Below are 24,385 nucleotides of genomic sequence, written 5' to 3' on the forward strand. Positions count from 1 at the left end.
TTTTATCTACGAATTATTTACGGAAGCGAACGAAGCACAACGGGAACTGGCATCGGCATCAAACGATACCATCGGTGGCGAGAATGGAATGACACACCAGGAATGGCAGGAAGAAACAGTAAGAAGAAGGGTTCTTCAGTTCTCCTTCCAACCACCCTTTTCTTCGGCTGGGCTGGGCTGGGTTTTGAACTTCGTCGCCCGCCGTTTGTGGTACTGGTGCAAAGTTCGCTCCGGTACGAAACTTCTACAATTGGATTAGCTTTTAATCTGTGGAATCGTAAATCAGGAGCACCGTTGCCGCATGTCGCTCGATGCTGTAGCTGGGACTCTCCTTCTTCGGAGAACTGTTTGATGCAAAGTTCCTCTACCACTTTCACCCTGGCAGTGCCGAGGAGTTGTTTCGCAAGCCAGGATTGGGCTCAGGAGCACAGCTTCCGGGTTACCGGGACCCAGCCTTGAGCCTTGGGTGATGTTCCGCTTTCATGTTCTAGCTGATTAGATATGTACGGGAAGTTTAGAACCTCTGGGACTGGGAAACATGGGCTGCACTTGCCAGCTGGTGAGGGAATAGGGGATAAGAGGATCGTTGGCAAAGATACAGATATGTGGTCAGTTCCTACGGACTCGTTTTCTTGCTTCCTTTCTTTTCTCACTGGAAAGACGCAATCCACATTGTTTCGAATACGTATTCATAATCCTTCCGTTTGTTATGCAGCTCGTTAGAGTAAACCATTTTGGGGTTGATGGTTGATTGCAGCAAACTGGACAACAATGCGTTTTGAAAAGAGCATAGCTTCCTCAAGATGGCATTGTCTTCCTGGCAGGATCTATGGTCAATCAATTACGAACTCAACGCTTTACGAGACGCTTATTTACTCTCCCTTCGACACGTCCGATCGATCACCGACAATCGATCTTCGGTCGGAAAAGCAATTTATAAAGTACGAACCGAATCGATTGCGCCAATCGAATGTTCCATCCATCTGGCACGAGTCTGCAGACTCGTCAACTCGTCTCACCCAAAATGTGGCTCTCGCTGAATGCGCGAAGCCTTTAAGGTCGCCCCATGAAAGCCACCTGACGCACCCAAACTGACGGCTGGCACGAAGCCGAGCCCCAAAAACCACGATCCTCACGGACCAGGCCAGGAATAATGGGCCGGGACTCGTAGCAGAAAGCTAAACGACGCGTCGACCAACCGGTACTCGGTTGCTCGGTATGCAAAGCCCTCGGTATGTACAGCGCGTCCGCTGGAGGCAGGCGGAAGATGCGTGACCAGAATGCCGCAGTCGTTGAATCCGGCTTCCGGAGTCATTTCTTCATGCCGGTGAGCGATCTTCACTAGGTGTCACCAGAGCTAGTGCAAGTACGGTGGCCACTTTGGTCTCAAAAACCGTTCCCAGCCCCAGGAGGTGCAAAAAGGCGACTGTCAGCACCTGGTCTGTACCCCCTGCGTCAAAGGTCCCTGCGGAGTCCCGAAAGGGGGGGTGTTTTGTTTCGTTTCGAGCATCGCTTCACCGAGCCCCGACAGCGGACAACACAACCCATCCCAGCATCCTGTCCTTTACTCTATCTCTTTCTCTTTCTCTCTCTCTCTGTGTGAAGCCCATCACGAGGGAAGTTAATTCCGGAGGTAAATTTAACAAACAGTATCGTGCCGCAAATCAACAAATAGGTAACGAGCGCCGACCGTAACCGTGGCCGTAGCCGTGGCAATGGCGTAGCACCAATCCTCACCAGCACCAGCACCATGGTCTCGTTCCGCATGGTGGCGGCAATCGAATTGAGTAAATATTTGCCACCAGTCAGGAGGCCGCACTTGGCAATGCGATGCGCACTCGCGCACGGTGTACTTGCGTCAGCCATGGGCCAACGGAAGCTCCTGGAAACCAAACCATTCACCACAACTGGAGCTGGTTATCAAATAATGGGCAATATGGCGTCCGAATGGCAAAAGAGCGTTCGATGGACGGATGCTTTTTGGTACTCATTACAATGAAGTGGCCAATACTTTTTATATTCCACACAGCGGAAAGCTCATCGTGGACTCAAATACTATACCGCTACCTTGAACGTTTTTCTACTCCAAAAGAAAATACGCCTCCAGAGCACAATATCCTGGAAAATCCTGGCATTCACTTTAATACCAAGGCATTCGACCGTCGGTTGCAATTGTTGCCTGGCAATGAACGACCGGAGAGCAAATAAACAATATTGTCTCATTGTGCAGCACTGGCGGACTGGCTGCACCTATTTATAGCATTCCACTTCGCTTCCAGTCTTCTACATCTGCCTTGTATGCACAGAGCTACAAGGCAGTGTCTCCAAAACTGTCGATCACCATTTGCCCTTCTTTAAAACACCTTTCAAACCACAACAACAAAAATCTGCGAGGCATTTCTTTTGTTCCTTTTTTCATTATGCAACACAGACAGAGACACTCTAAAAATGCTACATATACGCGCCTCCATACTTTTTCCGCCCGCTCAGTGTGCCTTCTAACTGAGCTTTATGCGACACTTTATGCTGCCCAGGCGAAGAGGGCGGATTGTTGCGATGCTGTGTGCTTCTCGTGCACGCTATAGAGCCTATTTGCGTAGGATTATGTTTAAGGCTTGGTCTGCGAGAAGGTTGCGACAAATACACCCTCGCACACACCGACACACACACTGACACACACCGACACATACGCACGGTTGGCTCAATAAATACGCTAAGCTCCAGAGATTTGTGGTTACTTATGGTGGATGTGGTCTGCGTCATTCGCCATCATTCCCGGTTTCGTTGAATCCCCCCCCCCCCCCCCCCCCACAAACCAAGGGGAGGGGGTGAGATGAGCCCCTTTGAGCAGAGCTGCAGCAGACGGTACGGGCCGGGGATTCAATCTAATCAGAAAGAAACTTATCATCTAATGGACTCGTGGAGCCGTGCAAAATGGAGGCTACATTCGTGACGTGGCTTTCAGGGGGGATGAAACAAAGTTGTTGCCTCGGCAGATCGTACCGAGACCGAGAGGTACGCTCGTGGAATGGAACAGTTTTCAAGGTGTTACAGTGATTGCACACTCACTACCTCCTTCGAGGAGAAATTAGGGGTTCTGAAAATGATGGCACCTCTACCAGGGCAATCGGCGTTTGCAAAATGAAGAGCTGTTCCACCTGCTGTTAACGTTTTATTTTAAACTTGAATCACAACGACGAACGTGCCACCACCAGGTGTACTCGGTGTACCGTTTCATTATATTTTTATAAAAGGAACAAAAAACGGGGAAAATGGAGAATCGCTGTATGCTTTTAGAAACTATTTCAAAACCGGTGCTTCAATCGGGAGGATTCATAAAAATCGCACTCTGATCGAATTTTCGGTGCCGAATCCCTTTTCAACATATTCAACACGACACACTTATGCTGCTGGTGCTGCTGCTGCTGCTGGAAGCCATGTAGGCACGTTTCGGTCATTATCTTTGGTATTTTTGCTGGAAACCAAAAGGGCCGTGGCCGCACAACCCAGGGTTCGCCGGGTAGCGCATGCTGGGGCTAAGTGCTACCCGATATTGATTCACCATCCTCCACCCGTACCCGTGTGTATCAGAAAGGTCAGAAGCAGCGAACCGAGCACCGGCAGCACTGCATTCGAACCCCCAACCCCCCCTCCGTGCACCATGGATTGCTTCGATGGACGAACCAATCGAAATCGGACGTTCGGGACATTCGAACGCGAACTGCAACCGGGCAAACGAAGCTTTTATTTTCTTCAAAAGCATAGAACCACGAGTGTGAGAGTGTGTGTGTGTGTGTATGTGTGTGTTACCCATTTTCCAGTGGCACCTATCGCTCGGTTCGTTGGTTTTCCCTTTTTCCAACAGATTATCACCAGCCAGCTAGCCAGCCAGCCAGCCAGAAAGCGCCGTGCACTTGCGACCGCGAGCACTCGCTCGACAAGATCGTCACGTCTTCGGTGTCCAAATGCCCCGAGACCTCCGAGTGACTCCATTAGAACCCCTTATTTTTTCACCTTTTTTTTGTGGAGAACTTTTTCTTTTGCTTTGCTTTCTCTTTTCATTCTGCAACCACTTACCACACACACACACACACATGAGCCGCACCGAAGAGCACTTGTCACGCGTTGGCAAAAAGGAACCCACGTCGGGGTCACAAATGTGTGTTCTGAAACCCTTTCTGACGATGTTGACGTACTGGAGCGATGAACGTTTATCTCGGTGCTTACGGGTAGTGTAACCTCATCGTACCAAGGCGTACGACCCTGTTTGCATGTTCATTCATTACAGCATCAAACGGCTAAGCAAATCTGCAGCGAATGTATCGTAGAACATTTTCCGAGCATTGACTTAGGACCACCATTGGTTGCCATGGTTTCGACGACGAGTCTTTGGCGATATTAATTTCTGGCGTCAAACCGTCCCGTGACACTTTACGTCTACTAGATCGAAAAGGCAAGGAAAAGACACAAAAGCCAACATCCATCACTCAAGGTTGGAAACGACTGCGGACAGCGACGACCGCAGGAAGGACCAGAAAGGCAAAAGGTCCCTTCCATTGTAGCACAACTAATGAAGCAATCTTCTCCGGCCGCTTGCACTTGCAGGGACACTAATTCTATTAACATCTAAATTGAATTCTGATTTCACCCGTCACCGCGCAGCAAAAATGCATCAACTCCCGGCAACTCCTCGGCGCTCGGCCCTCTCTCTCTCCATCCTCTTTATGCGCCGGAAGGTTTTCCGGGTTTTTTTTTTAATTTTTTATTCTTACCAACTGCGTGGCCCCCCCGGCCATGGCTGGCTGGCGGAAATATAACGGCCGAGATTATAATTAATAGCGTCCACTCATTTCCGTTTCCATCATCATCCGGCCCTCGTCGTGCTGTCACCCTTCGCGCGGGGCACACACCAAGAGAACCAGCCAGCCTGCCAACCAGCCAGCAAACGTAAACGCCACGCCACGGCACGCGGCTTCTACGGCAGCTCGTTTTTGTGTAAAGAAGACATCCATTTCAGGGATTTATTTTAATTAAATTCACCTCCGCCTCGGGCGGTTCCGCGAAGGAATGCGTTCGTTCTATGCACTTCCACGGGCCCCCGGGAGGGGGGAGGGGATACGCCGGAGAGAGAGAGAGAATTTCGAAGTGACTGACTGAATAGCGGAGTGAATTGGAGAGTGAGTGGTGGAAAAAATTAAGTGGAAATTCAACGAAACATTCTTGCCACACAATGCCCTACCTACCCGTGACATCCATTGTTAGGAGACATTTTGTGGCGCTGTGGAAGCATGGAGGACAAGCATGAGGGCTTCCAAGAGCGTGCCCTGTCCGCATTCCGCAGTCGCAGTGCATCAAACAGCGACACGTGCGACACCCTTGTTTTGGGTACCGAGCCGAGAGACAAGTGGATAAAAATAGCAAACAATAAAACGAATTATGCTCGCGCAAGGACGCGCAACCTTCACATGGACCGACAAGGCTATGTAGAACAACCGTTCCCGTTTTGATCATCGATTGCGCCCGGCTGATTATCGGGCATGTTGATTGCGATCAGCAATGTTTGCCGAGCGTGACCATCGCATGACCAATCCCGGGGAAAGCGCTTTTGCTGCATAATAAACATGTTTACAGCAATAACTTCGCACAAACGCACGCGATTTGCTGCATGCATGCGACGTGTGGTGGAGGGGGAAACGGAAGCAGCTGTATCCTCCATATTAGGCGATCCATTGTAATATGCCATGTTTCATTAGCATAATGCATTCGAACAACAACAACAGTGGCCCTTCCACACTTTCGCATCTCGTTGGACGGTTGTTTTGGCTTTTTATTATTTTTTTTTATGTTTTGTGTCTGCTATGTTCGCGAATCATAATTCGACTGCCCCTAAATGATGTGCCAATAGTCGCATGTTTACGTCCCCCCCCTGGTAAACATTTGACCAGCTCCTTCCAAAATGCCCGGCAACATTTAAGCAACCTTTAAGTGACATCGTCCTCTGTGTAATGCTACCTAAAACTGCTACCCATACAAGCTTTTTTCTCTTTAACAGTCGCGTGATACACGATCCATGGAAACGGAGGAAAGCACTTCGGACTCCACCTGCGCATCACGAAACGTGTCTTTTGGATCGTGTGGAACGATTTGCTTTCAAATAGCGCCCTTGGCTCTTATCAATCAGAGCACCGACAGGCAGCCCAATACCGAATACCGGTGGAGATGGTTACTTATCTGAAATCCATCGCTCCGTAGCTTATCTCTCAGTCCCCGAGGGTACCTAGACCCCGGGCCAGTCCCTCACGCTATGGCTTTGGACTTTCTCCGAAGGTTGTCCACAAATTGATATGCAAAGGTGGGTTTCGCGGCTTTATCGAGAGAAGAAAAGAAAAGAAAAAACCCGTTCGAATGTAAATAACGGTAATGGCACATCGGACGGGGGCGAGAATGAAAATATGTCTGAGAGTTATTCGAACGCATAAATTGGTAGCAGTGCTGCCTGACGACTGTGCAAAAAAAAACGGGGACGGTTTGCAACATACAAAGTTGAGCATCGGAACGGAGCACCTACCATTTGAAATGCTAATTGGAATATAGACCAACCCTCCAAAGCTAACAATTGTAGACAGCAGAACAAGACTAACGAGTGCAATTGAAATGGAACAACTTCCGTTGAACAACGTCCTTGGAACCGAGTTATCTCTGTTTTAACAAGAAGAAAACAGTCCGTTAGATAATTGAATTCCCCTTTAAGCGTTGGTTTCACGTCTCTAGATTAGATTAAAGCTCACAGCCATCTTCGACGTGGCACAAGCAGTAAATCGGTTATTACCGATTGGCAGCAGCATGTCAGCGTCGCCCCAAAAATCATTTATAAAATAATTCCTAGGCCCCCTAGGTTTTGTCCTCGAGATAAGAATGGATCACTTAGTCAGTTCCCTCCCCCCTCCCCTAGCATTCCTCTGCGCACCACTTCCGACACTACACCGCGAGCGAGCGAGCGACCATCCGTTCCAGGCGAGGGAGCATTTTTCACACTTTCCACGCTCCTAACATGCTTCCGGCAGCGGCCAGCGGGCGGCGATGGCGAGGGCAACTCAATTAAATCCGCATTACACCAGCATGCCAGATGTTGGCCATTAATTTTCACTACACTTTATTTACAAAACTTCCCTGTCCCGCCGTCTCGCTTCCTCGCACTTCCCTTCACCACCGGGGGGGCCCTCCCCGGACATGAGCTACGCGCGTCAGCTGGTGACATTTTTCACTGTTTTTGACGGAGAATCGAACCAACGGCCGTGGTGGTGATGGTAATGGTGTGGCAGTTTGTCGGCGGCCGGATGGAAGCGGAAGTTTTGTTCGACTTTCCAGCACAACCGAGCCCACAGTGGCCACGAATGGGGCTTCATTTCTTTTCCTCTTTGTCTCAAGAAAATCCTTTTCCATTATCCATCCAGAATGCACCCAAGTGATCCACTTCAGTGGTGGTGAGTGAGGGATGGGTGGGGTGGCTCGTTGCGTCTGCTCACCGGAAGCAATCGAAGCCCGAGCTTCCGGGTTACGAAAGGCAGGCCCAAGCAGCACACCACAAAAATGAACCCACTCCGAACACCCACACCACTCCACCGGTCGGTGGCCGTCGGTCGCTTGTACGCCCTCTTACACCGTGGGTGGGGGTTTCTGAACGACAGATGGGTGTTGGGGTGGGGGAGAGGGGAGAGTAGAAAAAGTCAAAGAAACACCGCAAAACCGCGACGGGCGTAACACACAAAAAGGTGAAACCGAAAGAATGCTGTACCAGTCAGTCATGCGAAGCCGGAAACCACTTCCGCTATGGATGGACGAAGCTGGAGCGCCAACTAGCGTGCCCTCAAACACACACTTACACACACACACACACACACACACACACACACATACACACATACGGGCATGGTGCGGTGCCACCGGAAGTCATTTTGCCAGCATTATGTAACACTCGCACGGTGGTTGCATTCATTTCCGCTTTTTGTACGTCGAGCGTCAGTTTTCCATCTCGTTGGACCTCGTTTTTCCCCCACCCTGTTACGCTCCTCCCTCCCCCTTTTGCTTGCCATTCAAGGTGGATGGGAATTCAAGGCGGGAGAATGGACGGTGGCGGGGCGGCCAAGGTACGCAGCCAACCGTTTCTCATCCATTTCCGTCGTTACTATAATTTCTTTCTTTTATTTTCCGCTCGTTATCCCCCCACTCCCTCTTTTTCTCTCTCCCTCTCTGGGCCAGGCACGGAGCCAGCCCCAAGCAGTCTGGATGGATCCCCTCAACCGACAATAAATTAACTGACGCTGACGCGTGTGCCCATGTGTGGGAGGTTTGCGTCCTCTCCCACACACCCTCCACGCACAGCGTGGAACAGAACAAAAAAAAAGCGGAGAATAGAAACCGCCCTGGTTTCTGGGAAGCGCGAGGCTCACGCGAGAATGAGTACACGAGCTACTCGCAGGAACGCGGGAAGGGACGTAGAAAAGGAGGAAGAGGGGGGGGCCTTGCTCCCGTAGGCGCTCTATGCTTGCTGTTCGGCTCAGAATATGAAAATACTCCACGTTTGGTTTCGTTGCCCTAGCCCTTGTCGTCGTAGCGGTCGTCGTCGTCGTTGCTGATGACGTTGATCCAGTGAGGATGACGCTCATCCCGTGTACTTGTGAGCAAGGTGGCTCATCTCATCTCAGCTCATCTCGATCGTCTCAACGCCCCCGAAACACAGCCACAGCCCGTGTTCGTGTCCTTTTAGCGAAGAGCGAACATGCGCACTGGGCAGTACGAGACTCCAAAACATTGGGAGGAGACCACCAGTATACTACGCTCCCAGCATCCTGGCCACGAGATGCTGTGACGATGCTCTCAACAGAGGCAGCAGCAGCAGCAGCAGTAGTAGTCCCAATCCAAGGAAGCTCTCTCACCGAGAGAGTGAACGTGCCACCGAACGACTGAAGCGCCCCTGGCGGCCCTTTCGCGCGAAACGTCATATGCTGGAATCGTAGAAACGGAACGGACCAACCGGATGTGTGTTGTTGCTTCCACTTTGCGGTGGAGAAGCCCAATTTTCGACGCGAACGAACGCACCCCCGACAACGACGGTGTTGTCACGCGTGAAGCTGGCCACAGTAGGCCACGGTGTAGTGTTCCCGATGGAGGACCAGAAAACAGTGCTTCCCGTGAGTTTCGTCTTGATTAGCTGAGGGGAATCGAAGGCCTAGCCTGGTAATTCCCCGTACTACTGCTGCCCAGTGTCAACAGCCTGACTCTGTACTAGGCACGTGGTCGTGTATGCGTGCTACGTGTGCCAGTGTGTGCGTGTGTGTGTGTATGTTCGGGAGCCGGAAACAAGAAGGACCATCCGCCGAGGCAGGGAGCAAATGTCAAAAATGGTGAGCGTGTGTACACACCCCGGTTGGGCTGCTGCTAACGCCCGAACCGATGCCGTTGCCGACTGAGCTCTGACAGCTGCCTGAGCTCTGACGTAGTAGCCGCCGCGTGTATCCGAGGGTGCGTCTGTGCGGCGTCGTTCAACCACGCCGTAGTAGTAAGTGTGCATCCGCTAACAAGTGCCGGTGTACGGTGTGCGTCACCGTTGTCCTGTTCCGTAGTAAACGTTCGAACGAAACACTAACTATCGTCGTCGTCGATTGCGAAGCACTAACCTAGGTTGCGGTGAGGTGTGGTGGAGCGACGAACGCCGGGAGTTCACAAACAAATTGACAATTCAAACACGATCCAGTGACAGAAAGTCCACAGAAGCGAAATATCGGGCCACAGGAAGCGGCACATCGGTATCGGACGCAATAGTGTCCCCAAAAAATAGGACACTATGGGCTGCCGATTGCCTAACTTTAGGCCCACCGTGCTCGACCGATGGATGACGATTGGGATCGTGCTGCTGTGCATGGTTATCGGTAGCGTGTGGGCCAATCCGGACGCCAAGCGGCTGTACGATGATTTGCTGAGCAACTACAACCGACTGATACGCCCGGTCAGCAACAACACCGATACGGTGCTCGTGAAGCTTGGCTTACGATTGTCACAGCTGATCGATCTGGTGAGTATCCTTCCATCAAAACCAGGGGTGCATGAGGTTCAAGTGGTGGAATGTTAATGTTCACTTGGATGGATTTTTATATGAAATTTAAAAATGCAAACGATGATTCAATAATTTCATAAATACAAATGCGATAGTAAATAAATCAGAAAATAATTACAGACATAATAGTGAATTGAAAATAGTTCAAAATAGACAGTCAAATTCGAGTCAGCCTACCATGCGCCCAAACTGTGCCTACTTTGCGCATGTGCCAGCTTGAGAATATCGTATGACAATACACTTTCATTTTTAAGGTTGATGATCAAGTTCAGTTAGCGTGTTTCATGAAGATAATTTCATTCTGCAGTATATTCCATGTCATTACTAATTCCCAGTCATTACTCGTGTACTAATGAATATTGATCTTAGTATTTTTTATTATTAAGATATAGATAAATAGGCTTATTTTGATTTCTAGAATAATAAATAAGATAGGCTTATTTTGATTTCTAGAAATTCATGAATAACCAAAACTTTTCATGAATAACAAACCAAGAAAACAAATTGAGAACTATTTAACTCTATCGATACTTCTGCATTTTTTGGGAAAATATAATATTTATCCAATAGTTCTTTCAACTTTTTTACTTTTTTCAACTTTTGTACCAAATCTAAAGCTTATTATATCGTTATTATTTTTACTATATGTTATCATATGTATTTAAAATGTATTGAAATAAAACATATTATTTCAACCCACCTTAGCATTTCTATTCACACGAAAATCCAATCACTAAACCGATTATAGAAATCGAAAAAGACCGCCATGCTTCAACTTGTCACTCTCTTCAAAGGTTTCAAGGTCCCAAAAAATCCAATTCCACGATGTCCTTTATTGGCGAACTACATTTTTTTTTGTGTTTCTTAAAATAAATACTCACTTACCAGTCCAGCGACCACCACCAGCCCGGCCACTGGCTGACAGCTCGGTACACACAAACCCTCGTCCCACGTGTTCGGTACGTTTGTTTGATTTTGTATGTTAATCCGGCCCTATCAGCCATGGAACGAGGTTATTCAGATGACGTGCAGCTCACCATCGCTCACCAGATAGTGTGACGTGACGTGACCGTCGTCTGCGGTACCGCAGAGAGATAGAATTTTTAGTCGTTATTCCACGCCTTCTTCTTCATTGCGAGATTGCCGTCTTCCATCCCCCTTCGTAGCATCAACATACGGCGCCACACAACCACACACACACACATACACATTGCATTCGTCAGTGCAAACGAAAGCTTAGAGATAACATTACCGTCCGCGAAAACCGACATCGGAAAGGATATCTATCTTTATCGTTGCGGTACGGAGAAAACAAGACAAACCAAGCTCATCATCCGTGCCTTCCAGCAGACTCCCGGCGGCTGCACATTATCCGCACACAATCCGCACCCGGCACCCGGAGCGATTGCATTCGGAAATGAAGGAGTTGAATCCAACCCGATTTGCATTATCCTGCTGCTGCTGCTGCTGCTGCTGCTGCTCAGTGCCGTTGCGCTGGTGGTGCCGACACCAATCCCTCGACGGGTTGACGTGCGATTCGTGCTGCTCGAGGCAACCTCCGGCCGTTCCTCCGGCCAGCCCAGTGAGGGAGAAAATCTCAAATTTAATTTAAATCAACCACCACCTCCGGCATCATTTATCCATCGGCAACATCGCTCGCCCGTCCCGAAACCCCACTCCCGAAGGCACTCGAGTGTCGGGTTTTTAACTAAAGATAATATCACCACTTGCTCCGGGTGCTGATGGTGTCGAGGTTCGCTCCAATGTGTCCAATCCCATGCATAGATGCAGGAGCATACACCGTGCTCCCGGGGCCCTCACCAGGGCGTTTGTGTGTGTCTGTATCCGTGTGTGTGTGGTACGAATCTTCTAAGGCAAGCAGGACACAACCACGCTCCATCGCACTTCCCAGGGCTTTTGCCGTCGATCTGCAGTTTTGCAATCTTTTCTCGCCCGTGGCAAAGGCAGCTCGGCATGGCTCGACTCAGCTCGTGCCCGGATAACCCGGGATAGGAGCTTAACTACCCGGTGTGTAGGACCACGGACTCCTTTACGGTGTGAGCGTGATGCATAAGTAAATTCTTGTTGGCCGCATCCTGCTCCCTGCTCCCTGCCGGCATACATACATCCTTCCTTCTATCTCAGCTCTAGCGTCGCGACACACACGACGACGACGGCGCGATGTGCAAGAAGGGAAATCACTGTTCCCGATTATGCATGCATATGGCTCATGCTCGAGCAGCGTGCTCGTGCTCTGGAGCACATGACCGTGCAGGGCAATCGCCTGCAATAACGAAATGCGGGAAAAATAACTACACCTCCGGCGGTTTCGGATAGCCGGGCGAGAAGGCAAAGCAACCGGTAATAGGGGAGGAGGGTCCCGGGCACGGTGAAAACGGTGGTCTTGTTCTCATCCAGTCGGGAAATGAGATCTAAATCCCGTCCGCTCGCTCGTCCGTCCGTTCGTTCGTTACGCGTCAGGCAGCTGGCCAGACTGATGCCGTAGTCGTAGTCCTGGGCTCTGGGACCTGGAAAGACGCAAGAGCAGTATTTAGCGTCCAAGCGTCCTGCCACACCGGCCTTGTACGGCGCGTATCTTTTACAATCAAATTGAGGAAATATAATTCCCGACCGACCGACCGAGCCGGGATCGAGAATCCGGAAATCACGATGAAAGCTAGCCTCCGGAAATGGGCAGCAAAATGGATCAATTGCGCCAACCACCAACGCGCAACGCTTGGGTTGTATGGCCACCGGTCGTATACCGGCCACCAGCGGGGGGGTCATGATTATCGAACCGTAACTACATTTACAAGAAAAAGACAGAAAAATGAAACAGATCAAACGGTTCTGTATTGGGATCCCGGTTTTTTTTTTTTGCTCGATGGTAATTTGTTTTCCCTTTTTGCTTGTGCTCTATTTGGCAGAACCTGAAAGATCAGATCCTGACGACCAACATCTGGCTGGAACATGTAAGTAGAATGGAATGATTTGATTTGCCTTTTCCGGTTTATTTTTAAGTAGCTTTGCGTTATCTGTAATCGGGCGCCCCTTGAATGCCCGCAAGTTAATTGGTTGCAACTGTGTCGTTTCCGGGGGACTCCAATTTCAAAATACCTTCTTTATTCTTTATTGCCTGACGTATAATTTAGTTTTTTACTCTACAAATTATAATGAAAGAAGCATCGATTGCTACAAAATCGTTTTGGATGCACAATTTTGCAGATTTATTTTTGAAATCGTTACTGAGATCAAAACGGAAATAACCCATTTTTGGTTTTTTCGGCTCCACTATCCAATTTTTTTATAATTCTTTTTTTAAATTCAAATAACATTTATATTTCAAAATTTAAAAAAGAACTTTGAACCACTTAAAATTTGTTTAAGCGCAATATAAAAGTCATGGTGAGGTCATTATGAAACAGAGTTTAGCAACTATAGTAACTATTCATCTCCTTTTTTTAAACTTTTTTCATATTTCATTGCATTGCTTTTGAAGTACACTTTTCAATTACATGTCTAATCAACACTGGATGTTGTTACAGAATTTTGTTTGATAAAAAATAGTATTTTAATTAATCTATTTTTAATCAATGCAAGTTAAAATTTAAACTTCAAGTTCATTGAAGATGATAAACGTTACAAACGGGGCAATTAGCGTTTAAATTTAAGAGACTAAACTGAACAACAATCAAACCTTTAACTAACTATAAAGTTATTGGCAAGTATTCACAGTAGATTCATTAATTTTAAATCTCATTCCTCGCTCTCGGGGCTCCATTGCCCGAAAAAAACATTAAAAAAGATACTGCTGATGCAAGAGGTCTTCCAAAAGTTGGCCGAAAAACAAGCTAATGATTCCGGGAAAACCTTTTCCACTAGACAGTACCTTGTCCGCCGGACGATTTATCTCTACCTGTATCCACGAAAAACCATCAGTCTACCCCGTACACACGATGGCGGCCGGATGGAAGTATAACGGGCTACCGGGTTGTAATCATAAACCTCTTCAAACACAACCAACAGACCCATCGTGCCCCGTCCCCGGCTCCAGTCCATTAACAGCGAATGTCCAAACCATGTGTCACCTTTCGATATGTGAAAACTTTTTGCCCTGCCCATGTTCCTCTTAAAAACGAACAAGCTGCCCACCCTACCTCCCCCAGCTCATCACAACCTTCAACAACAACGACGACGACGATGGCGGTGTTGAGAAGAAGCTGGATCCACTCGAGTCCATCCGATGGAAAGGATGGTTGGCGAATGTTTCACCGCCGGTAATCACGTTCATTAAACAAATTAAAAAGGGTTCAGCAAAACAAACGCAAGGGCAGCATTTCATTCCAGCACACACACGCACACACACGTGGTTGACCACCGGGAGCAGGGGCGTAGAGTATCTTCAGTGACCCAAACCTCAAATGTACTCTACTTCGAGCAGGCAGCCCGTCATTTCGAAAGCGAGCGGCGCATCCGACACACACACGCACACGGCAGTGTGTTGAGTGGAAATTACCGGTAGAACGAAAAAAAAACACACACAAAAAATGCCAAAGGATCACAAAACCACACCAACCCGTTAACACTATCAACAGACCTACGACCTCGGACAACGTCGTTGAACATTTGTAGCAGACCGAACGACCGGCCAACATCGGCAACAACATGGGGATGCATGCGTGTCCCGGCAGACCATTCGATCGCGTATGTGTGTGTGCATGCACTGTCCATCGTGTTGATGGCGAGTGCGAGAAATGCTGTAAAATCCAACCCCCCCTTTTCCATCGCAAATCCCACTACATGTCGGTTGCAGAACCGGTGCAATTAGTCTTTCGTGGCCGCTGCTGGAGAAAGCAGAAAAAAAGACCTGCCGGAACCCAGGCAAAGCCCCAGGACCGGTGGGTTTTTTTTTGCCTGCCTTAGACTTCGCGAAGAATCCTTTCGTCCATTAGACAGAACAACACACACACACACACACGAATGTTGCTACTGCTGCTGCTGCTTACTTGTTAGGCGCGTAGAACGTGGTACAAACTACTCGACAGACCGCGTGGCACAAACATGCATCCGACAGGCTGGCTTCACCAGGTGTTCATCCGTACGGCCGTCCGTCCAGTGGAGGTTACTTCAAAAAGCTCTGATGGGTCTGCAGCTGCAGCCGACAGTAGATGCGCTAATGCGCTCGTTTCACCTGGTGCGTGTGTGTGTGTGAGCCACGCAGAATCGCACGCAAAACACGGACCAACTCAAAAATACATCCAACGTTCGTCACTCCAAATGGATGTCCGTTTGTGGAAAAGCTCCATTTCACGCGCAGAACCACAGAAAAGAAGACAAAGCCTGCTATGGTCTGCGAAGGTTTGCGATTCGAGGTGGTAACCCACATAGCAATCAACACCGCGAAAGCTACCAGCGAGAGCTCTAGCCCGGTAGACGGTCGTAGTCGTCGTGGTCGCGGTCGAGTAATTACGGTGTAATCTGCGCGCAGACTATAGGGAGGGCATCTTAAAACCTCCAACGTACAACGCTAATCCGATAGTTTCGTTCCAGTTGTACGATGCTGCTTCGTACGCAGCAGCAGCAGCAACGTATAGTAAGAGGATTTGCATAGACACACTAGGCATTCAGGTTGTATGGGACTGAGGACGGACTCTTCGCTGATTACTAACACGGACGTGTGAGCCTCACACTCGTTAACGCTGACCAGACAAACAACATCGCCAACAAACATGTCGGGCATAAATCTAATGAAGAGCTCGCCCGGTCGCTCGCTCGCACACAACGGTCCGCTCACGGTTTCTGTTCGTCCTCCCGTTTTCCTGGTGCCTCCGGCGGGGGGCGTTCCTAGTCCCTGGGCTTGATAGCTTGGTCCTGGTGGATGAAGAAAAAAATTACCACCTCCCTTCAAATTGACAGGAAGCTCGCTTCTTACGGTCCCTTCGCTTCGTGTCCTCCCATTTCCTGTTTCCCCTGAATTACGTTTTCTAATTTATGCAACAGACTCTGATCTTCTTTATTTTCGCGGTCTCTTTTGTCCGATTTCTTCTCGGCCTTTCCTGCGGAGGTCTCCTCTTACTTATATTTCGCTTATCTGTTTCTCTCTCTCTCTCTCTCCCACGGTCTTTCTTTTTCGAAAAAGGAATGGCAAGATCATAAATTCAAATGGGATCCAGCCGAGTATGGCGGCGTCACCGAGCTGTACGTGCCTTCCGAACACATCTGGCTACCGGATATCGTACTTTACAACAAGTGAGTATCATCATCATCATCATCACCGCCACCACCACCATTGCCATTGCCATTACCAGTGCTAGTACCCTCCTTCCAATTCCGCTCCTCCATGATACCATAATCTAATTTCATTCCTCGTGAGTTAGTATTGTGAGGTTTCAGGCGCCCCACAATAGCACAGGCGCGCACACGCGCGCACACACACACATCGCCTCTCGGTGTTGTTTGAAAATCATTAAGGTTTGTTTCATTCTCTTCTCCATTCCCGGCTATCCGACCGGTTCCGCTTCCACTTCCGCTATCCAAGCCACACGCGCGTGCGAGACTTTTTGTTTATTATGATTTTACTTTTTAAATTCGATCAACGATGCGCACTAAGCAGCACACGGACACGAAGCTCGCGAAGCCACCAACACCATCACCAACGTGGAGCTGCGACGAAATACTGACAGAACTTTGACGCGCTGGAAAGTAGTGGTTTTTCTCCCCCCATTTCGAAAAAAAAACTTGAAAACTCAAACACATTCCCATCCGGTTGCAGCGTTCTGAACGAGAGAATGGCTTCTTTCGAAACCATTTTCGCCCAAAAATGATTTCGTAAAAGTTATAAAAAAAACTTTCTGATCGTGTTTAACAGGACACGTGGCTTCGAGGTGGCAGAGGGCGAGGGGAAGACAATAAAACTGAGAAAAAAAACGGAGAAGAAAGCTCCAATTGTGGGAAGTTGATATCAAGCGACGATGGTGATGGTGATGGTGGGGTCATTCTGCCGACATTCATCAATGTCTGCGTACTTGCAATATGCATACTCATCAAGAGTTCCCACTCCTTCTATGCTCCTCTGTTGCTGTGTCCCATCGCCCGCTCCCACCTGTGCACCGTTTTGCCACAAACCTCGTACGTGCTGCTCTCCTATAGCCCTAACCTTTGTCTGGCCGGGGCCGGAGCTGGGCTGGCTCGCAACAAAATGACGTGGGCGTATGCTAATAACGCATTGTCATGCTGAGCCCAACATGTTGCGCATAATTTCATGAGTTCATCGTGCCAGGGGCATCACCGGTTTTTGCGGTAGGCGACGAACGGACGAGGCGGTTGGCTGATGGCCATGGCGATGAGCATTCATCACGTCGAGAGAGAGAGAGAGAGTCAGTGCACGGCCAGAGGATAATAGGTACCCGGCAATGGCCCTCCGCTGAGACCGCCGGCCTACGACGACGATGTCAGGTTAATGATGCCCATCTGCCGATCTTGTTTACCGAAAGTGCTACGGCATTATTATGTTAAAATCTCGAATCCTCGAGCCGACAGCGAGAAGCTTTCCGCTTTCATCTTGTGGTGACGGAATCCCGTTGTTGAAAATTTGCAATTTTTGAGCCTCCTTTCCAGATGAACCAACCAAGGAATTCGATGAAATCCCTGGCCGACGATGACGGAACGTGTCCGGTTTTGTGGTGAGGTGAAAGAGAAATCCAAACTTTATCATCCCGCAGCGCAGGCGATGGTGTTTGATCATTGCGAAGTGTCAAAGCCCTCTGCACCCCTGCCGCTTGAAGGCTTCATTAATCAAAACATCGCATTCCCTCCCACTTCCCTCTTCCGACGACGGGCTATGGCCTGGCGTCAAAAACCTGTCCGGTCCAAAGTATATCGGGAAAAGGGCACAGTTTGCTTTACAAATTAATGCCCCCAGAGAGAGAGAGAGAGAGAGAGAGAGACCTATTCGACGAAAGTTGCGTTTCGTGCGAGCTTCACGCTAACTTTAACCCCTGCCCCGCACCGCCCGGCCCAGGAAACGTGTGAGAGAGTGTTTGTTGAGTCCAGGTAAAGTTTTGGCACAAATTAACTGACACACCCCGCCGGTGTTTGGTCGGTCGGGATCTGCTTCGAAAGTTAACCAGCTGCTCGTTTCCCAAAATCCCTATACCACCACCACCACCGGCAGCAGCAGTAGTCCTAAGGGGACCACTTCATACTGACACTGATTGGGACCACGGTTCAGGATTCTGTTTTTGATTATCAAAACTCTTGTCCCCCTCGGTTTTGTGCGCATGACAGGGATTCATCATAGGTACAACACCCAGGTACACACACACACACACAACCAGCGAGTAACAGAGACCAAAGTTGGCGCGAAACTCGCATGTTAATGAATGGTTCGAAATTGAATTATATTTATGCTGGGGATCCTCGGAACCCATCCAAAAGGTCTCGAAGGTAACATCGGGATCGGGATAATGCAAAAGACACACAAACCAAGCGAAGGTTTTTCATGGAAAACCCAAAAAACCAGCGCAAAGTAGCAAAGCCTCAACTCGCACCATTAGCTGACAGTTTGCGTGTAAAATTAACAGAGCGAACTGAACGGTTTCCTGCCGGCCCCCCCAAAAAGGATATGTTGTTTCAGTTCGTACGCTACGTACTGTGCCTTTCTTTTAGCTTCGAGTTGTCTTTTTGAGTCGTTGCCGTTGGTTTCAACTACGGAAACAAAGTTCTCTCCTTCTCGCCGACCCTCGGCATAACGATGTAACTGTGCGGGCAAGTACACTAATGGGTCGTTTTTACTTTCCGCACAAACATGGTATAGAAGTTGCGAGGAGGCTGGAAAAACTATTTTCTCAGCACCGTACCGTGCTGCTGATGGCTGATTTCGCTAAAAAGCTTCGTTTCGCTGATTTCACTGCGAAATTCACTCTCCGAAAGAAGTTTCAGTTCAGTAGTTTGAATGCTTCTTGTTTAATATTGCTCTCGTTAGCTGACACATTGCTTAACTACTTGTTTGTTTTGCGTGACACAAAACACTGCCATTCGACAAGTTGTACGAATTACAAATTAAAGGTCCACCATTTACCCAAAAAAAACTAAAAAGAAACACCGTCGGTGAAAATTCTACCAGCGATAAGTCACGATGAGTCGCGTTTGGCAGCGGCCGGCCGTACGTATTCATAAAAATTCAAATGAACAATCTTCATAACGCCACCGGTTATACGATGTGCTAATATGGTCGCGACCGGCAATGATGGCCACCGTGCGAGGTAAGTTAATTAAAATACTTACCCACATCCGGTCCGGGAAAGGGGGGGGCTGGCTACAAGCCCCAAGAATAAATGGGGGCGGGGAGAGAAAAAAAACTAACCGCCATCCCAACGACAACCACGCTCGGTGTGGTTTATTTGTTTCCTCTCGCACTGCCCTCTTGCTGGCCCATGCCCAATTGTCACCGTTACCGCAGCCGGTACTGCCACGAACGGGATACTGGATTCTGCCCTATCTAGATCATGCCCTCCATTTCGTGCCCTCGACAAATTATAATTAACACTTTTACGTTTGACCCGTGTGCGGTACGCGACCGAAGAGTTATGCTACTGGCGCACGCTCTACTGCTGCTGCTGCTGCTGCTGCTGGATGCTTGTTTAAGCAGTTTTATTACTGACTTCTTATGGCAAAGTAAATGCTTTGCGTAACCGCCGCCGGCACGAACCGCGACCCAAGCGTGTAAACGCATATTATGCCGCGAAGCGATCTTGAAATGTGACCGAATGGAAGGCGCTTATGCCTACTTGGGTTTACTTTGGGTTTGGGACCTTAAGCGGGGATTAAGGTATTTAATTTTGTATTCACATTTACTTCAGTCATTTTTGACATGAATGCTTATTCTTTCAAGAGTATTGTGCGAATGTTTTGGATCAATCGAAGCAAAACTGACAAAGATATTGTTTTTTTAAACCGCCTTTCATACATGGCTCAATGCATCTCGAAGCATCTTTGAAGCGGATTTTCCAAACAAAAATCTAACAAAATAATGTTGATTTATGTATTTCCGATGATCCAGCAGAAAGCTATGATGAACACCGCAAGAAGTACATTTTTTCAGACTCGTCTTTGCGCGAACCAAATATTCTTGACAAATTGAAGTTTGATATGAAACATAGATAATTAATTCAAGTTGAATGATTTCTTCACAAAAAATCCTCAAAAATAAGCCTTTTATAGCCCGAATTAACCTTGGCCTCCTTTTATTCACAGCGTTAAGTGTTGCACTATCATATTATTGGAGAGCATAAACTGAATTTCACTTCATCTGACCATTTTCCTTCTGCAACTTTGCTATTTCAAATCTAAATCATATTATTGAGATAAAATACAGACAAATCTTTCTCAATTTCATTAGACAAACCCTCCACCATCATGTTGCCCCAGTATTTTTCCGACAACACTTTCATTTCATTGGGTTGGTCTAGCACCGACCAGAAGTAAATTCATTTCAGCAAACAATTCGAAATTCAATTGGACTGCTTCAAATGCATAGCGTCAGTATCAATCAGAGGAGTATGCCTGTGTGTGTGTGTATGTCGTTCTCTAATGTCAACCAGTACGAAGGCGACAACTTTAACTAGTTTTACCCCGGGCCAATCCAAGAGTTGGATTGTCGCGTTCGGTATGTCACGCTTACATGCTTATCCCGTGGTCGACCCATGGGCCACTCGTTGCCCCAGCTGCACCAGAACACATGCAGTATGCGGGGAGGAAAGACGACGAGTCAAACCATGTTGCTGACGTGTTCCCGGGGGGGTTTTGGTGGTTGGCGAGTTGTGTTCGATGCAGCGCTCCATGCCAGGGAGCAACCGCCAGCCAGCGTGAGCAATACGCCATAGATACGGGTGCCGCGAACCCGGGAAAACCAAAGAAGCCCACCAGACACCGGTAACGACGGCACCATCCTCCGTGTCCGTTGTCGCTACCTACCACGACCGCGATCGCCCGCCACGACTAAGCCCTGTAAGCATTAAGTTAATTGCGGGAAAAAGTTTAAATTAGTTTCGAAAACTGTTTCTAGCTTTTGTGACGCTCCGAATCGTCTAGCACGTAAACCGCACTACACGCCACCTTCTGCACCACCACCAACAGTACCAGCAGCACCGCCACCGGCAGCAGCTAACAGGAACAGCTAGAGGTTAGAACAGTGTGTGGTATGTTACCCATAAAATATCGTTTCTCAACTTCGCTCCACGTCGCCGCTGCTGCTGCTGCTGCTGCTGCTCGACGTGCTAGATAAGCGCAACGAGCCGGACGCCTGTGCGAAAGCGCCTCAATTAAACCAACCGACTGGTGGCGGCGGCGACGGCAGCAGCATTTAATTTCCTTCGGTCAGAGCGAAGCCTTCGAGCGAAGCAAACTTTCCAATTCCCGAATTGGCATCTCCCGTGTCTGGCGCTGCGTTAAGCCACACGGTTTTTGGGGGAGGGAGAACAGGAAATTCCTGGCTGACTGGCTGTCTGGCTGGTTGCTGCGAAACCACAACTATGGCCTGTCAGACGCATTGTCGACCGAATTCGGACCGCACCGATACCAAGGAACAACCCGCCAAAAACCCACGCAAACCATGCCGTTACTTTGCTAACCTGAGTAAGACAGTTGAACTTGACCCTCCTCGCGGGTCTCCGGGAACCGAATCCGAAGATGGAATTTAATTTATTTGCTAATGTATGCTAATGGGAGTATTAGCGATGTAGATGAGTCGTACAACGGGCGTGAGGTTGAGGTGGAGAGCTTTACTTTCGGATCTCCTCGAGGGTGGTTAACGCCACTTTTTAGGGGCAAGGGCAGGGGACCACCAATGGCAGTGCTTAGGACAAAAAGGACCAAATATTGCCGAGAAGCGTTTGACAGGACGAGGCCCGTTAATTAGGGGCGAGTGATAATGAGTTCGTTTATTTACGACATGAATTCCATCTGTCCATGGATTATGCTCCCTCTCTCTCTCTCTCTCTCTCTCTCTGTTTCGCACTGCCTCATCATCCTCCAGGCGAGGCAGTGCGATTGATGGGAAATATCCGGTTTATTTTTCCGGAGATTTCTTATTTAAAAAGCTTTTTTATGCATAGCCAGTGGACGACCGAAACCAACCCCCGGTGCGGGGGGGATTTACAAGCTAATGAGTGTTCCATTTAATTAACGCTGAAAGCTGGAAAAATCGATAAACTTTTCGCATGCCATCTGTCACCGACCGAACACGATTCAGCACCCGATGCCCGGCTAATTCAGGGGAACCAAATCAAAACCGAAACAAATCTACGTGCCGGCTGGGCATCGAGTACGCTCAATGGCATCCGTTATATTAGCGGAAAACTTCCTTGACAAACGATCCTTGACAGTCAGTCGAACGGAATTTCTGTCGCATTTTCTTCAACCCAAAATGCGCACACAAATGTCGGTGAAACAATTTCCCAAAGCACTGAAAGCATTATCGAACGGCAGGCCGTTCGTTTGCCGGCCGATGACTGCCTGACATTGATAGTGATAGTTCTAATAATGAATCGTTTTGCCACGCCACGAACCAAACCAAATTTATGTTGCCAAAACTTTTCGACACAATCGGGTCAAACCGAATTCTATCGGATAGGCGATAAAAGAAAAGTGTTTTTTTTTGCATAGTTTTCTCATTTCCCATGTTGGCTGCTGAGTTAGTGACTGCATCACAGCGGCAGCCTTATGCTGCTCTCTAATTTTAATCTCCAAACGAATCAAAAGAACATATTTCCACATCGAGGTCAATCCGGCACCATCGAAACCATCGTTTGACAGATCAATATTAGCCCTAGCAACGGTCACTGAATGGGTTCTTTGATCTGTGAACTTTACACGTTACATTAAACAACATAAACCAATCCACTTACGAATATGCTATGCATCAACGAGTTTCCCGATAAAAAGGACCGCTGATCGAATGGCCATTAAACACCGGACTTAGCAGCTGCACCACCTGCCACATCACCAGCGCGAGTGCCAATCACCGAAACGCATTCGATGCCAATTCGGTTGCAGTTTGTTTTATTGCGCACACATACACTGGCCGGTGTCTGTGTTGGCAGATTTAGAACCAGCGAATACAGTAAAGCAGAACGGAAAAGAACCTTTCCACATTGCATTTCACAGAGAGTAACGATTGAACGGTTTGGGGAAAAAAACAGTATAGTGAAGTAGATATCATGTAATTTATCACATTCGACGATTGTGCTTCCAAGTGCGCCTCCCCGTTACTCAGCACCACGGACTGCAGGAATTTCCACCCGAGAGGCGCATTTTCCCAATTTTACAAATGAAAATGCACAAAAGGTCAAAGGGCGTGCGATGCACGGGGAAACACCATTTGTAGTAGAGCGGGGAGTTTGTGTTTGGATGGTTGGATGATGGATCAAACGGAATGCAACCAGTAACAGTTCGACAGCCAGCTGCACAAACACACAAACACGCGAGGCCTCTATTTGTGCAGCAAAGTAACAGAACGAATTCAATCCATGCAAACACACACACGGGCACGGGCACAAAACTAAAGTCCCATTTATGGTGCTTGCATAGTGCTTGAAGTGCGATGGTCCGATCACCCCCCGAAGGGCATTCCATTCGGCCACTCATCCTCCCCTCCAAAGCACTGGGGTTTGGGCTTTTTGGTTTCTGGTGCCATAATTGCGTAATGAATGGAATTGAAATTTATATATTTTGTCACCCCGAAATTAATTTATGTACCCACTGCTAATCAACGCTCATAATTATGCGAGCATTAGCGTGTAGGCCACCCAGACACCCTTCCTCCCCCCCCCCCCCTCCCCTGGCCTCATACGGAAATGGGATGCCAGTGAATAAATCGATCAGGCCGACCCCGGGATCACGGCGAGCGAGGAACTGAACGAATGGACTAAACGATCTGCAGTTCATCATGTGGTTTCGATTTCGCTAATGTACAGATGCCGGGACCCGGAACGGCCAGGGCGTTCACAAAGAGCTTAACGTTGGCGATGCTGGGGAAGGGAAATTAATTTCAATCGCTTTTGTGGTTGCGTCCCTCGACATCAATCGTCTGCGTCGTGGTGCGTCGGAATGAACTCTAGCAACTGCCAGCGAAACAATCGGACCGGATTTGGAATTTAGCATCCTTTCAGCGAGCTTTTTGGGCTATTGATGGCCAGCATTTTGAGACCACCCAAGGCATGTAAGTGCTGCATTCGATGTCTAAATAATCGAGACAAACGTAGATGCGAAACA

At 48.5% G+C, this 24,385-nt stretch overlaps 1 protein-coding gene across 2 annotated transcripts in view; it reads left to right on the top strand.

Moving 5' to 3' along the window:
* The first annotated feature begins 9,028 nt into the window (after positions 1 to 9,028).
* Positions 9,029 to 24,385, top strand: part of LOC125947935 (acetylcholine receptor subunit alpha-like 2) — a 45,950-nt gene continuing 30,593 nt past the window's right edge. For both annotated transcript variants that reach the window (XM_049673502.1, XM_049673501.1), the window contains exons 1-3: positions 9,029 to 10,072; positions 13,042 to 13,086; positions 16,254 to 16,363. In XM_049673502.1, coding sequence (XP_049529459.1) covers positions 9,845 to 10,072; positions 13,042 to 13,086; positions 16,254 to 16,363 — 383 coding nt within the window. In that variant the 5' untranslated portion in view covers positions 9,029 to 9,844. The remainder of the gene's footprint in view (positions 10,073 to 13,041; positions 13,087 to 16,253; positions 16,364 to 24,385) is intronic.

Source organism: Anopheles darlingi, chromosome 2 (genome assembly GCF_943734745.1).
Source record: "Anopheles darlingi chromosome 2, idAnoDarlMG_H_01, whole genome shotgun sequence".
In the NCBI taxonomy this organism is placed as follows: Eukaryota; Metazoa; Arthropoda; class Insecta; order Diptera; family Culicidae; genus Anopheles; species Anopheles darlingi.